General features: G+C 34.4%; 4 protein-coding genes across 7 annotated transcripts; 2 read left to right on the top strand and 2 right to left on the bottom strand.

Moving 5' to 3' along the window:
* Positions 1–270: 270 nt before the first annotated feature.
* Positions 271–2,241, bottom strand: LOC101894621 (acidic mammalian chitinase). The gene is made up of 4 exons (XM_059121561.1): positions 1,897–2,241; positions 931–1,829; positions 730–877; positions 271–674 (listed from the first exon to the last, which is right to left on the bottom strand). Exons 1-4 carry the CDS (start codon positions 1,944–1,946, stop codon positions 326–328), a joined length of 1,446 nt encoding a protein of 481 aa, XP_058977544.1. The 5' UTR covers positions 1,947–2,241; the 3' UTR covers positions 271–325.
* Positions 2,242–4,302: 2,061 nt separating this feature from the next.
* LOC101894061 (uncharacterized Golgi apparatus membrane protein-like protein CG5021) lies at positions 4,303–5,720 on the top strand. 2 transcript variants are annotated; one of them, XM_005190316.4, is made up of 4 exons: positions 4,303–4,458; positions 4,602–4,684; positions 4,742–4,976; positions 5,244–5,720. In XM_005190316.4, the coding sequence occupies exons 1-4, from the start codon at positions 4,444–4,446 to the stop codon at positions 5,550–5,552; spliced, it is 642 nt and encodes a 213-aa protein (XP_005190373.1). In that variant the 5' UTR covers positions 4,303–4,443; the 3' UTR covers positions 5,553–5,720. The 2 variants fall into 2 exon arrangements, with proteins under 2 accessions (XP_005190373.1, XP_005190372.1); XM_005190315.4 differs by having other exon boundaries at positions 4,316–4,467.
* Positions 5,608–10,322, bottom strand: LOC101893888 (TATA element modulatory factor). 2 transcript variants are annotated; one of them, XM_011297012.3, is made up of 5 exons: positions 9,756–10,322; positions 8,055–9,651; positions 7,721–7,976; positions 7,441–7,668; positions 5,608–5,967 (listed from the first exon to the last, which is right to left on the bottom strand). In XM_011297012.3, exons 1-5 carry the CDS (start codon positions 10,150–10,152, stop codon positions 5,779–5,781), a joined length of 2,667 nt encoding a protein of 888 aa, XP_011295314.2. In that variant the 5' UTR covers positions 10,153–10,322; the 3' UTR covers positions 5,608–5,778. The 2 variants fall into 2 exon arrangements, with proteins under 2 accessions (XP_011295314.2, XP_005190371.2); XM_005190314.4 differs by having other exon boundaries at positions 9,771–10,322.
* A 1,616-nt stretch (positions 10,323–11,938) lies between these two features.
* On the top strand, positions 11,939–13,918 carry LOC101894353 (uncharacterized protein CG5902). 2 transcript variants are annotated; one of them, XM_059121559.1, is made up of 5 exons: positions 11,939–12,060; positions 12,119–12,333; positions 12,540–12,936; positions 12,997–13,313; positions 13,368–13,918. In XM_059121559.1, exons 3-5 carry the CDS (start codon positions 12,668–12,670, stop codon positions 13,550–13,552), a joined length of 771 nt encoding a protein of 256 aa, XP_058977542.1. In that variant the 5' UTR covers positions 11,939–12,060; positions 12,119–12,333; positions 12,540–12,667; the 3' UTR covers positions 13,553–13,918. The 2 variants fall into 2 exon arrangements, with proteins under 2 accessions (XP_058977542.1, XP_005190374.1); XM_005190317.4 differs by having other exon boundaries at positions 11,976–12,333.
* Positions 13,919–15,337: the final 1,419 nt, after the last annotated feature.

Below are 15,337 nucleotides of genomic sequence, written 5' to 3'. Positions count from 1 at the left end.
GTCAGCGAAAATAATTCTTGCAGTTTTTACGACGTACCATTATTCTACAATTACAAAGACAACTTTATTTTAACAGATTAACAGGTTTACACCTCAGATTTGTATATATATATATATATATATATATATATATATATATATATATATATATATATATATAAATATATATATATATATATATATATATATATATATATATTATATATATAATATATATATATATATATAATTGTATGACTTGACATTCTACCATGGATACGCCATAACAAATTAAGTAGTCGCTCCGATCTACCGTTTTTCTGTATCACGGACGAAATTTATTTATTTAATACTTGAATATGTTATACAGAGTTTGCAATAAAGGAAATGCTTTATTTGCTGTGCAAATGCCTCGAAAATCGTCCGTGTTTAAAGAAAATATCATTGCACCACCCAAACCATGTTTTTTAATGAAATCACCTTTGCATGATATGCTCTGTGTGTTCTCAAATGAAATCCATTCAGTTCCGCTGCTTGCATAGGGAGAGCACGTATCTTCGTCGAATTTAAATGTCGAAAGAACATTTTTCTTAAGAAACCAGCATGTTTCAGATGCTGATACAAATCCTTGGTTACCAGTGTAGCCATGTCCAGAAGCAGGAGCCCCAATCTTGGTATTGAATGGATTCACCAAACTGTAACAAAAAAGACCTTTTTAAATAATTTTCTATTGAATTTTGTCTTTTTTACCTAAAGGAATGTCCGTATGTGGGTAATCCGACAACAACTTTTTTTGGTTCCAATCCGTTTGTAATCCACCAATTAACAGAATAATTAATGTTGAATGTGGACAATATGGAATGTTCATTGTTACGCCGATAAAGTGGTGCATTGATTCCTTAAAATAATTCATGTATATTGCTAGTAATGGCTTTTTATATAAGTATGTACCTGTAAATGGTGTCCCCTTTGTATAAAAATGATAATCATATGACATTATGTTAACATAATCTGCGTATTTGTTTATTTCAGCTACATCGTACGAAAATACAGAAATACCTTCTGGGGCTGCCACGGCCACCGAGAGCAAATAGTTCCTTCTTTCTCGTTTGTACTCTTGGCGTATTTCATATAATAGTTGAGAGAAGTGCATGCGTTCACGGTTATATGCACTTGGAAATTCCCAATCCAAATCACAGCCATCCAATTTGTAGGCATATAGAATTGATTTCAAAGACTGAATGAATCGTTTTCGATTTTGATGGTTTTTAACCATTTCGGGAAATCCATCGCTAGCAGAATTTCCTCCGCCAATCCACAACAATATCCTTAATGTGGGGTATCTATTGCGCAATTTGGGCACATCATACAATAGGACATTGTTAAGGCCGTTACTTATGGCTATGGTTGACGAATTGCTTATGAGAGACATTCCCACATTTATGTGCGTGCATAGTGTACCATTCACATCCGTCAAATTTAAATCAGTGTATTGCTCATCGGAGTATGGTGTGGAATAATAGCAGACGATTAACGATCTATTGAGAACTGGACCAACTGCGTCCATATTTCTTGTTATGTACTCTTTTTCATCATCGGAATGTAGGTATTTAATACGGAATGTTGAATTTTTTACTAATCGAAAATCATGTGATTCTCCATTTTGTTCCTGATACGCTAAATTATACAAAGAAGCTCTTTGTGACCAAACAACTGGCGAGGGATACGGGTATGGATGGACATCGTTGTGAAAAGGACTATAAACAAATTCCCATACTTGATACACTAAGAATGTTGAAAATACGCACATACATATTAACAAAAATATGCGCAATTTTAAATGAGTATAGCTGTGAAATAAAAAAGACTCCATATTCGTCAATATAGTTTAATAAGAAGTATAAACAAACAGATTACTTTATTCCACTTGTTTCATCTATTAATTCGTAGGTGTTGGTGGTAGCCATTTATCGGTAATCAGCACAGGGTAATTAACAGCTCTGAAAGGTTTTTCTCTCCAGTTTGGTTGGAATGGATTATTTGTCATAAACATAATATTAACAGCTTCTTTGTTTTTAACACTTTATTTTTGTAATAGTTTTAATCTTATCGGACATTTAACAGAGACATTGATGTTGTTAGGCGTATGGTTGGTTGATTGTCGTGTCTCGAGCGTGAAAAAAAAAATAAAAACGTCCCAACGAAGCGATTATGAAGGCCACAAAGAATACCCGATAAAAAATAAACAGAAAGCAAAGACTTGGGGTACTCTGTTGTTTACGAATGAGACGTGAGCAAAATTGAACATGTTCACTAAAGAGCACGGAACTAGTTGCGCGTATTCACTTTTCGTTGACTTGACTTTTGTGCTGTCATTCCAATCACAATAATGCATAATCAGCTATCTTGGAAGGGGTATACTTAGGTCATGCTATCTGTCCATGGTATAATTATTACAGTGTCAAACTCGATATGACGTTTTGTGATTTAAATCCATTTCTTGATATACAATAGGTATACCCTTTTTTGATATAAAATTTCACTGCAAGGCAATGTGAAAATAAATGCCAAAGGCGAGGGTTCGGAAACTTTTTTGCGGTTAAGGAACGTTAGATAATATATTCGTATATTTCATGTACTCTAAAATTGAAAAATGTAGAATACTTTATGTATGTATGCTGTTTGGGTTCAACTTGAAAGGGATGTTGCCTTTTCCACGATTTTCTAGCGAGTGCTTGAAGTTTGGAGAGATTAGGACAAACAGCTAACAACTATACATTCAGGGGAATGATGTGAAAGCATTAAAATTAAATATTTTAAGAACTCTTCTTCTGCATTTTCTATTTAATAACCCAAATTCCAAAAATTTATATTTTTGAATTTAAAATAATTTATTGAAAATTAATTATTTTGTTTACATTTTTGGACACATAACTCTGACACTTGTATTACGTACAAAAACAAATTTGCATGTGGTTGTTGTTACTATTGTTGTACAACATCACTTGTTGTTACCTATATTATTCTACCATGCTATCTGTCGATAAATCCATATACACCATAAACAGTTTGTTTTCGCCAGTGCCTCTTTTGCAATGGTGACCCCATGTGTGGGCGAGGTTGACAGTTTGAAAGTAGAGGCTATGTAATCGCATCACTTTCCCATAAAACCTCCATCTAAAACTAAAAATTATATTATATATTATGTTATTATATTATAATTTTAATAATGTCATTCATTGCAATTCTCAGTGGGTAAAATACTCAGAAAGAACATCTTATATGGATTTTCAGGCAATTCCACTATACGATACCGTGGATATATCAAAAGACTGATCTTATTAGCTTACAATCTTTCCTATCTTAATTCATTTTTATTCTAGCGTGATTACCTCAGACGGACGTACATGGCCAAATCGTATTTACGCTGATCATACATTGTTTATGGAGGTATAAAAACCGTAACAGGGTAAATATATTATATATTATAAATTTATATATAGACCGATATATCGCCATCTTCACAGCAGATCTTGCATTAGCATCAGGATCCGGGAGGGACCTGAAGGAATGGTCCGATCTCCATTATCTTACAAATGACGCCACTTTATATCCTTGGTGTCCAGTCCAATTCTTATCCAATTCCTTGATTGTTTTATTGGTTTCATACCTCCTTTCTTAACCTTATTGGTGTTCAGAAGTTGATTGTCGTGATGACTCGTTTTGGAGATCTATCTAAATCAAATCAGAAAATCTCCAACTTTGTTCTACCAAAACCTGATTTTGAACTAAGTATTGATATGAAAATGTTCGCGAAGACCCCTTATTTAATTCTAGTAGTCCATTTTGGGCGAGGTTTGTATAGGGAAGACTCCAGAGCCGATCTTTTGTCCTGACCACCGGTCAGATCTAACTGGAAAATTATGCTAATTTATAATTTTATTAAATAATTATATCATTTTATTTGTTTTCTCTATTTTTCATCAACACCGTTGAAGAAAAATTTCTAAAAGTGAAATCGGGGTGTTCTATCTCACACTTGCCCTTTTCCAGTACCAGCAAGAATCTACTAGGGTTGCAATTTTCTTCGGTATCATAAAGGGAAAATCGGTTATCGTAGTGAACATTTTACATTCTCGCAGTTCTGGAACACACCGTGATTGCTAACTTCGGAATCGGTTCACACCATGTAGTCGACTAATCAATTAATCGGTCGTATGTTGACTTCCATAGTAGCAACTAGTTCCGCGCTCTTTAGTGAAGATGTTCAATTTTCTTCAAGTCTCATTCGTAAACAACAGAGTACCCCGAGTCTTTGTTTTCTGTTTATTTTTTATCGGGTATTCCTTTGTGGTCTTCATATTCGTTTCGTTGGGACGTTTTTCGTTTTTGTTTCCACGCTGGCAACGAACAAGTTGAAGGGAGAGATCTATCTATCTATCTAATACGTCAAAAGAAGGAAAGATGACTTCGGCTACGGTAAGAAATGTAAGAATTTTTCAGTGAGTTCAATCAATATGTTAATGTGTGGAATGGTGAAGGGTACAAAGTAAAAATTGTCTTGTCCAATTTATACAATGAACGAAAATGTAAACAAATCGATTGACAATGCCTTATTTTAGGTCCCACTGCTTGATGACGATACCATTCCATTTGGAGAAGAGGATGAGATGCGAGATCCAAGTACCGGAGTTAAAAGATATTCGTACGAAAAAAATACAATACACATTTACATTTCATAAGATAAACTCATTGATTTTAGGCATCCGTACGTCACCTTCTTTCATCTGTTCTTTCGCTGTGCCGCCATTGTGATATATATGTTCTGTGGTTGGTTCAGCGATTCCTTCATAACCAGCTTTGTTTTCGTAGTATTATTTTTATCGGCTGATTTTTGGACAGTGAAGAACATTACCGGCCGTTTGCTGGTCGGCTTACGTTGGTGGAATTACGTAGATGATGAGGGTGTATCCCATTGGCTATACGAAGCTAAGAAGGTAAATACGACGAACAAATTATATTCATTGTGAAACGTAATTCAAGTTGACATATTTCATTGTTTTAATTTTATCGTATGGATTTATAGAGTAGTATCAACGAGTTAAAGAAATGATCGCCTTGCCAATAACTATTATGTTATTATGTTTGATTACATTTACACGTTTCTTGAATACCTTGTTGTTTTTAGATCTGGAATCTGTTGAACATCATAATTTCATTTTCAAATAACTCTTTTATCAATAATTATATTTTCTATGTTATAGGGAAAAGTAAACAATCATGAGGCTCGAATATTCTGGCTGGGATTGATATTATGTCCAGTGTTTTGGAGCCTTTTCTTCATTGTTGCTTTGTTTGGATTGAAGTTCAAATGGCTGTTGCTGGTAATGATTGCACTTGCTCTAAACGGGGCCAATTTGTATGGCTACGTTAAATGTAATTTTGGAGCCAACAAAGATTTGAATTCTGCGGCCACTGACTTTGTAAAGACACAAATTTTCAAAAATGCTATGGAAATTATGACTAAGCCAAGCGCTCAACCCACAACTGCAAGGCCAACAGGTGTAATATAATTCATTTTTCAAGAATTCCTAACGCATTTGTAAATATATTTAAGGATGAATTGAATTACATTTTCGTACATTTGGGGCATACGATTGCCTTAAATGAAATTTATTTAGCTAAAATAATATATAACATACTTATTAAAAGATAATAAACATATTTTGACAACACTAAAACGTTGAATAATTACAGAGTGATCACACGTACTTAAAGCAAAATGTATAGGTGCATACATCATGTCTTCATTTTTAGTAAATCTTGGATTTGAATTCTGTATGCTTCTTTGCATTCGTTAAGGTCCATTTCAAGCTCTTCACAACGTTCCACTTTTTCGCCATACATTTGCAATAGGGCATCGTATCTCGTTTGCAGATCGTTATAATTATTTTCCATCAACTCGTAAGACTGAATTTTGTCCTTGATCTAAAGACATTAATCGTATGTAAGATATTGTATAAGTTCATTCAATGCTAAATACAAAGTAAAAATACATCCATTCCAATTGCTGTTTGTTGAGAGAAACATTTTAACATCAGAGCTTCAATGTGCAACCAATGTAAAGTTGCCATCATAACGTTTGCAGTTGCATTGTCGGATAAGGCTAACTTCCGCGGCAAAATTACATAAGTCAATCTCGAACAAAACATATAGACAAAAAAGTAATTTTAACAAGGATTGTGTTGAGACAAATCTTCCTACTGATCAACTGATGGCACACATGATGCAACTCAGACATTGGAAAGATTCAGATCATCAGTCGAATTCGATTGAGGAATGGCATTCATTTTTTAAATATACGAAGTATTCTATGGATTTTAATAACATGTATATGATTTTATACCAATATGAACAATTGAATCTCATCACTAAAGTTTATTGAGGGCTAGAAGAGCGTGCTCTTGCTTTCGCAAAATAAATATCCTTTCACGTAAAGGTTCTTGTAATATTATTGGATGTTTTCTTTTTACCATAAGTTCAGTAAATAGAGATGAATTGGAAATTTATTTTTTCCAAGATTTTTATGCTGAGAACTTACACAATCTTGTTGGAAAATTACTTCATTTCAATATTTATTTTATTTCAATAAATTATTAATAATGCCTTTCTCTCGAATAAATATGTTTCAGTTCTTACGAAACAATTGACCGGATTGACCATTTCATATACGTCACATAAATACTGACAAAAAAGTTAGCCTGACAAAAAGTTCTTTCGTAAACATATGTGTCGGCTCAGCATAGACTAGGTGTATTTTACAATGAGCACTTACTTACATATTTGTGAGAAAAATTTTTAGGTTTTAAAAGGCTCACTCCAAGATTTTTATAATTAAAAAAAAAATTTGTCAAATGAGTTAAATTATTTCCAAAATCAACTTTAAATTAAAATGATTCCTTTGAAAGACCACATTATTAAATTTTTATATAAAGTTATTTTTTTAATTATAAGCTGTTTTAACAGATGAATACACCTAGAGATAAACTCTCCACTCGTTATTGCACGAGGAAAAGTCCGAAAGGCTTGTATAAAGCCTACAGTTAAACCTTCATATGAAATTTATGCCACAATCAACAAGAATGACTCATATTTGCATTTTATGCTTTAGCAATATTACTTTTTGTGTCAATCTCGTACAAACATCCAACCCCGCATCAAACCGACGCAGATACTGAAACTTGTGACTTCTTACTATTGCTCCTCGTTAAATGACAATAATGCTTCGCACGCCCATATTGCTCGACTGTATTTTGTGGGTAAAATGTCAAATTTTAAAAATCTTTGACTTTGCAACTATTGGTACCAGAAAAAGGCGTTTTCTTACATCGTATTCAGCAGAAAAAATATCCTTCGTCATTCAAATAATACAATAATAATAGTTAAAAGATTCTTACTTACATTTTCCATTTCTAATGAAAGTTGGGCTAGTTCTTCTTGAAGCACATTTTTTTCAACCTGTACTCGTGAAAGTTCCCATTGAGTTTGAGCCAATTCACCTTCCCTTTGTTTTAGCATGGATTGCAAATATTCAAAATTATTGGTCGTGTTAGCTGCTATAAAATGGAAATTTAATCCTTGGCCAGCCACCGGTCTACCACCGGGATTAGAAATGCAATCGAAATCATCCTGTTTAATAGAGTTAAAACATATGCAATTGTATAAGATATGAAGGTCAAACCTCTTGGTGTTGCCAATCAATACTGCCTCCATCTTCAATAGAATTAACACCTCCACTTGCAGTGGGTGAATGCCTATTTGCATCGACTGAAACAGAATTTCGCAACTCGGAAAATGAGGGTGCGGTTTGTTCTCGCTCGTGCTGTAAACATTCAACGGATGCTGTCAGCCTACTTTCTGCTTCATCAAGATTTTCTTCCAACACTCTAATTCTTGACCGGGTTTGCTCCAATTCTTGCATTAACTCTGAAAGTTTTCTACAATGGTACAAAGAACTAATTTAGTACTGATTCTTCTTGCGATTTTACGTACGTATCAATTTAGATGTTAAATACCTGCTGTAGTCCGTTTCTCTTTTATTCATTTCCAATTGTAGATTAATTTTACATTGTTCTTCTTTCATTATTGCATTAGACAATTTATCTTCTAAATCCTGACATCGGGATCTCAGCAATTCAATTTGTTCCTTTGATGTTTCTTCAATGTGTTCCAAAGACTGAAGACGTGTTTTGGCAGCATCCAGTTTATCTAATAAAAACTTTTCTTCCTTATTCCACTTATTGGTCCGCTGATTCAGTGTTTGTTGTAGGGATTCCAAATGACGCATTAGAGGAATAGTAGTTTGGCTTATTTCGTGAGTAGATGATTCTGCCCTTAATTCTGCTGCTTCCAAACGATTCATAAGACTTCGATTTTCTTCTCGCAATTGTTGTTCCTTCCTAATTGCGGTCAGTTCTGTTGACCTCAACTTATCAGCAAATTCTTGGAGCTGTTTTTGGAGTTCTTGATTTTCTGCCTGAAGTTGTGACTTTTCCTTTTCAATCGCTTGAATTGCGGTTCGTGAAATGGAAAGATCGGAATGTTGCTTAGAACGCTGTTGCAGTTCAACTTTAACTGCTTCAAAACTATGCTGTAATGTGATTAGTTTTTGTTGTGTGTCCTCCAACTTGCTCCGTAGAGAACTATTTTCTTTTTCCAGTTTTTGATTGTCTGAAGACATTTTATGCACTGCTTCTATTTGAGTCCTCTCCACATCCTCCTTAGCTGAAAGCGTTTTCTTAAGCCTATCTACTTCTTCATTGGAAGCAGACAATTGATCTGTCATTGACTTAATTTGCACCTCGACGCTTTTTTCCTTGGAACGCAGTTTTTTGATAATGTTAGATTGCTGCAAAATTTCTTTAGACAGTTTCTCTCCTTCTTGGCGTAGTTCTGCTACCATATTTTGGCTTTCGGTTAAAGCATTGTTCAAATCGTTTTTTGGAATTTTTCCTTGCAACTCCTTGATTTCAGCTCTTAACGTATCCCTTTCAAGTATACAATTCTGGAATTTTTTTTCCAACGCTGATAATCGTTTGGTGTACTCTTCTGTGGGCGGCATGCCATCTTCATTTATTAATGAAAGTAGCTCGTTATTGCGTTCCTGTAATTCGGAATTGCGCTGTTCCGATTGAAGTAAACGCAATTCTCTTGCCTCTACTATACTGTTCAATTCAGATATGCGCTTTAGCAGCTTTTCTACCTCATCTTCAGAAGGAGAATCTATTGAAAACATTGAAATTTCCGATGGTTCACGACAGTGCCCCACCTTGGCAGAAGATTCTCCTGGCGTCCCTTTTGGCTTTATCCCGACATTCGCATTCTTTTCATCTTTTTGTGGGCTGGTCCTTGTTGTGGTGCTGGGATTCGAAATAATTTCAATATCAGAGGAAGTAGCTGTTTCCATTTCGTCATTTGATGTTTGTGCAGAGGGTGTATTGCTAACATATACCTTTTCATCAATACTGAAGCTTTGATCGCTTTTTGTTAAATTCAATTGCACATCTTCGAAGCTTTGCGTTGAGTCGGAGTCAATTGTTTGAAGTTCGTAAGAAACTTCATCCCGAATGTTTTGATTACACTTTTTCTCAACTTTTTTTGATTTATCTACATCTAAATAGAAACTAATAATTAGTACATTTTTAAAAGTTTCTGTTAAAATCAAAAAACCCAAAAAAGGAGTTCTTTGGATTGATTACGAAAAATTATAAATTTACCAGTCTCTGCTTCACCTTTCTGATTTGAATCGTCGGGACAGACGTCACCAGAACTTCCAATAATAACTATACTCTCCGTTGCAGCATCCGGAAATACGGTCCCAGAATCTGAAGTCATATCTCCAGTAACCAGCACATCGACCGATTCGGATCCATCCCGTTCGTCGGGGCACAAAGTGGTCTGTTCCGCTGATAAAATACCAACAGAAGAATCCAATGTCAAAGCTGTTGAAGTGTTTTTATTTTCTGAAACATCTACGACGTCATTTTCACACTGTGTCGTTCCTACGTTGTCTGCATCTTCCTCTTGGATATCCAAAACTTTGTCAATTTTCTTTTGAGCCTCCTTCAGTGCTTTGGCAAGGCTTGCAAAGTTTTTGGTGTCAAACCAACTCATATTTCCATGTCACGCAACACTCCAACACTACACTCACTTAGAAACAAATTGAAATTGAACTACTTTCGAAGGGAACCCAAAATGAAAGACGTCCCCAACGAAACGAATATGAAGGTCTAAAACGAATACTTGATAAAAAATGAAGAGAAAGCTAAATCTCCGAGGGACCTCTGTTTACGAATGAGATATGAAGAAAATTGAACACATTAACCAAGTCACTTGGGTTCATAAAAGGAACTATTTTCAGACTTTTCGTTATCTTAGACAGCTTTTACACATAAGCGTTAACACGGGACTTTTTTTCTCCCTCCTTTGGGTTCATTCTAAGGCCCAATAATAAAACATCCATACGAAATTTCTTGTCAAAGAGTAAAACAAACGTCGCATGAAAAATCAAATACGATTGAAAACAAAGACAAGTAGCGCTTAAAATATGCAAAATCTATTCGGGTTGAACGGCATTGAAAATTTATATCAAAAAGCTATATCCTGTTGTATATCAAGAGACGGAATTAAATCAAAAGACGTCATATCGAAATTTACACTAGTATTACTAAAGAGTCAAATCAGCTGGGGTTTATCATTATTCCCATACTCCCATGGGGCAATACATTGTACAATTTTAGGATGAATCTGTATTGTCCTACTATTTTAGATTCAATCTTGTGGTATTTTGGGGTTGAACCACGCTTTTTTGATTGGCTTATTTCATCGGCTGTCTTTTTCGTAGATGAACAAAGAAGTTTCAGGTTGACTTAGTTCGATTTTGTACAAAGTTCCCTTGTTCTATTCTCACTATAAGGCCTATGTGGTATATGTTTTCAACAAACTCTTTTAACTAAAATAATTTTTCGTTCCTACTTTTAAATTCCCAGAATGTTTTTTAAAGTTCAATGTACCAGCCACAGTTGACGTAGGCTACAATTGTTGCATTTGTAGCAGCAAAAAAATTCGACTTAAGGGTGGAAATACATAAAGCGCATATTTGGCTGGCTTAAGTCATCGGCTGGTTTCTGCGTAGATGAACAAAGGAGTTTTAGGTTGACTTAGTTCGATTTTGGCTCTAGGCTCCTTTGTTCATTTCCGAAGAAGCCAGCCGATGACTTGAGCCATCCAGATAAGCGCTTTATGTATTCCCATCTTAACGACCTTACGACAATACTAATGCCGTATGTAGATTCCATACCGGATGTAGCGCTTATATGCTATTGAAGATTAAGCCACTAAGTTTATTACATCCCGTGTGCTAATCTTGTGTTTTTAACTATAACTTAAGGAGGATATAAATAAAAAACAACCAAAAATTATAGTAATACTAGTGTCGAATTATAATGGCGCTTTGCGATTAAATTCCACTTTTTGATATACAATGGGATCAAACTTTTTTAATATAAAATTTCATTATATTTTTTGTAGAACAACACTAGCTGTTACTGTTACACAACTGATGGTTGTGTGCCATGGTAGAATTATGCAGGTAACAGAATAAAGGTAGACGCGTCGACACAGCTGCTGGGACAATGAACTGTCAAACCAATTTTGTAATAGAAAATGTTAAATGAAAAATTATTTTAATTTGTACAAATTCTTGAAAAATGCATATCATAACAAACTACGATTGGCGTCGTATAAGAAAACTTATAAAAATCTATTTATTATTGAAAAAAAAAAATAAAATTTTTGACACATCAATGTTCCCAAGCGTTGATGCATCTACCTGTATTCTTCTACCATGCACACAACACAGAAATACAAATCAATTAAAGGCTTTCCTACAGAACCCTAACTAATAAGGATAAACGGCGTCAATATATATGTGTGTTTCGACTCTGTACTTAATTAAAAAATAAAATCATAGGAGTTAGTCTAACAAAGGACGGGATCCAAGATATTTTTCCATTTTCCAAAGTGTGTATCAAGTCTCTGAAATTGGTTTATATCTAATGAGCTGATCTGTTCGTCCCAGCGAGGATGGTGCCAACTTTTATAAAAGTTACAAGTATTGAAGTTAAACAAAGAAGTGAATTGCGAAAGCGTCGAGTTTGACTAGAAATTTGCACCAACGTGGAAGTTCAACGGGAGCACACAAGATTAATGAATGTACAATAAATAATTACTTAAATAGGAGTTGTAAAGAGCCTGTGCTGCTGGTTTCATTCCTTGTGGTTGTCGACTTTGTGTGTAAGTCTGATATTTTACTTTTTCTCCATTTGCCAGGGTTACCAAGACTATATTATAAATATAAAACCTGGGCTGACTATTTTACAAAAACTTGTGGACTTTTTGTTTTGAGGAAAAGTCGTATATATATTTTTTAGACGAGATAAAATTGTTTATATTTTCATTGATTACTAATGATTTTGTTAATCGGATATATAAAATTTAAGGTACGCCTCTTGCCTACACTGCCATACCTTAATAGTTAGAATACGTTAATAAAGAACGTAGGAAAATCGATAAAAAAATAGTTTATAAATTGAATTGCTACAAGAACGCTGATAGTAAATAGCTGAATATGTCAAGTAATCACTACCATAACCACAACTCATACAACATGGGAGGATCCGGCAGCGGCTCTAATCAGCACTACTCTAACGGTGACACTAAAAATGAGTTCAATAATCAGCACAATCAAGGGATTGTCCGCTTGACAAATGGTTACAATTTAAAACCGCTGGCCAATGTGGCTGTACCCGATATGTGCTTATTTTGCTTCCAAGTACTGGATTGTGAGTTAAATAACATTGAGGGACCAGGTACACCACCATTTACCAATGACGCTTAGTAAGTATCACATTGTAATTGTAATGTAAGTCGACATTAAACTAATTAATATTGTATTAGTCCTCTCTTTGTAACCTGGAAGACGGGCCGCGACAAGCGGTTACGTGGCTGTATAGGAACATTTAGCGCTATGCATCTTCACTCGGGATTGCGTGAATATGCCTTAACAAGCGCGTTGAAAGATTCTAGATTTGCTCCGATCTCAAGGGAAGAACTACCAAAACTGACAGTTTCAGTTTCAATTTTGCAAAATTTTGAAGAAGCAAACGGCCATTTAGATTGGTCATTAGGTGTTCATGGCATACGAATAGAGTTTATAAATGAACGCGGATGCAAACGCACTGCAACATACCTTCCGCAAGTAGCTACGGAACAAGGTATTTTTTCCATATTATTGGCAGCACCAACAGTATAACTTTTACTTTTTTTAGGTTGGGATCAAATACAAACAATAGACTCTCTCCTTAGGAAAGGAGGTTATCGAGCTGCCATTACACCAGAAACTCGTAAATCAATTAAGCTAACCCGCTACCGCTCTCAGGAAATTCAAATGAATTATAAAGAATATCGTGAAGTTGTCGAACGTCGGGGACAATACTGCAAAGTGCAATGCTAACAGCAACCGAATTGCAATTGGAATAGAATAAATCGACGAAAAGAAAGGTCGTATACATTTAATTTAATTTCAATATAAATCCTCTAGCCAAGTGGCACAGAACGAATATAATAATAGTTAATATAAGAAACCACATTAATTAATAATTGAACTCTTAACTTCTCTTTAAATAGCAAAACAAAATATGCGTATTCTGACGAAAAGAAACTTGTCAATTGTCAAGAACAATTGGAATACTTTCCGTCAATGGGTGTGTTAATTCGTATAGAAAGTAATTGTTTCCTGAATTTCCTAATTTATGCGTATATAAACTGTTGTCCCTAAAATTCTAATATAAATTCATTTAATAAAAATATATTGAAATAATTCAACAGGATTAATAGAATTTAAAGAAAAGGTGAGTAATTTGCACATCTTATTACTACAAATGTTCTTATAGATTTTATCCATTATCTGGGCATATTTTGAAAAATTTTGTGTACGTGGATAATGCTATATCAAGAGCAAATGACAAACAATTATGACCATAAAATTGATTGTCAGTTCTGAGAAAATACTTTCGAACTTGTCACTAGAGAGCCTCCTGTTAGATGACTTAGCCTTCTGCACTCAATACTATCCCTACAAACTTATCCACTGTTGCCTTTTTCACAACTCCTACCAGAAAATAATGTAGGGAATATGACTTGATAACACTTGTACTCATGATACAATGAAAAGGTAAGATAAAACTACCAGCTGATTACAATTTTTTTTCTGAGTGTGCCCGACTTCTGCCAATTTTGTGTATGTATTTATTGTTGGAAAAATGAAAACAAAATATTTTCAAAATCAATGGTTGGAAGAAACATAGATTGTGGGGAGCGCATTGAAGACATTTACCAGTTTAGCCATGGAATTGAAAGATTGGACATGATAACCGATTTTCCCTTTATGATATCGAAGAAAACTGCAAAGCTAGTAGATTCTTGCAGGTTCTGGAACAGAGCAAATGCGTTCGTAAGCAGGTTTTTTTTTTTCATAACACAACATAACATATTTACAGATTTGGGAGAAATTAAATTGTAGCGTTTAGGGATTGTAAAAGGATTCTGATCGCATCAGGAATTCGATAGTGGGGGAAATACGCGGCATGTATCTGACTTCTTTCAATTTTTTTATGTATTTATTGTTTTGAAAAATAAAAACACAATTACTCTGTTCCCGAACCTGAAGGAATCTACTAGCTTTTCTATTTTTTTTTCGATATCACAAAGGAAAAATCGGTTATCGTAGTAAAAAAATTATTACTCTTGGGGATCTGGAACACAGCTAATATTTTAAAAATCAATAATTGGAAAACGTGCATTGCGGGCGCGCGTTTATTATTGATTATTCCTGTAGGTTTACGAAGCTGTTGTACCTCGTTATTGTACCATGTTTGTACCTATAATAGTTCTGCTTAAGACTAAGCTAGCTTCCTTGCGAACTTTTTTTGTTGGAACTTGCCTCTTGCATTCATACTAATCAATTTCTTTTCATTAATTTTCGTTTACATTTTTTATTTTGTTACCATTTCTGCCACATTTTATATATCTTATAGGAGTTTCTCTCCTACAAAAAGAGACTTGCCGCAAGTAAACTTGTCTAATGTAAATTTGACCATGATTTGAAAGGAATTGGGTCACTTTCAATAGATAATTTTGCAATTGGTAACGCCACTTAACAATAGTTACTTTAACTATCGGATTTATCACATTAAGGCAAAATATCGATTATCGTGTGAAAAGTCGATTTGACTTTTCG

This window comes from Musca domestica, unplaced genomic scaffold, assembly GCF_030504385.1.
Source record: "Musca domestica strain aabys unplaced genomic scaffold, Musca_domestica.polishedcontigs.V.1.1 2, whole genome shotgun sequence".
Taxonomy (NCBI): Eukaryota; Metazoa; Arthropoda; class Insecta; order Diptera; family Muscidae; genus Musca; species Musca domestica.
This window is presented reverse-complemented; position numbering and strand designations above follow the sequence as displayed.

Excerpts from the sequence above, each read along its gene's own strand:
- LOC101894621 (XM_059121561.1), bottom strand. The coding sequence starts at position 1,946 with ATGGCTACCACCAACACCTACGAATTAATAGATGAAACAAGTGGAATA. Across the intron at positions 878-930 it reads AAAGGGGACACCATTTACAG|GAATCAATGCACCACTTTAT; the intron begins GTACATACTTAT and ends AATTATTTTAAG. Across the intron at positions 675-729 it reads ACATACGGACATTCCTTTAG|TTTGGTGAATCCATTCAATA; the intron begins GTAAAAAAGACA and ends TTTTTGTTACAG.
- LOC101894061 (XM_005190315.4), top strand. The coding sequence starts at position 4,444 with ATGACTTCGGCTACGGTAAGAAAT. Across the intron at positions 4,468-4,601 it reads CTTCGGCTACGGTAAGAAAT|GTCCCACTGCTTGATGACGA; the intron begins GTAAGAATTTTT and ends GCCTTATTTTAG. Across the intron at positions 4,685-4,741 it reads ACCGGAGTTAAAAGATATTC|GCATCCGTACGTCACCTTCT; the intron begins GTACGAAAAAAA and ends CATTGATTTTAG.
- LOC101893888 (XM_011297012.3), bottom strand. The coding sequence starts at position 10,152 with ATGAGTTGGTTTGACACCAAAAACTTTGCAAGCCTTGCCAAAGCACTG. Across the intron at positions 9,652-9,755 it reads GAAAGGTGAAGCAGAGACTG|ATGTAGATAAATCAAAAAAA; the intron begins GTAAATTTATAA and ends GTTTCTATTTAG. Across the intron at positions 7,669-7,720 it reads TTGATTGGCAACACCAAGAG|GATGATTTCGATTGCATTTC; the intron begins GTTTGACCTTCA and ends TCTATTAAACAG.
- LOC101894353 (XM_059121559.1), top strand. The coding sequence starts at position 12,668 with ATGTCAAGTAATCACTACCATAACCACAACTCATACAACATGGGAGGA. Across the intron at positions 12,937-12,996 it reads CCATTTACCAATGACGCTTA|TCCTCTCTTTGTAACCTGGA; the intron begins GTAAGTATCACA and ends ATATTGTATTAG. Across the intron at positions 13,314-13,367 it reads GCAAGTAGCTACGGAACAAG|GTTGGGATCAAATACAAACA; the intron begins GTATTTTTTCCA and ends TACTTTTTTTAG.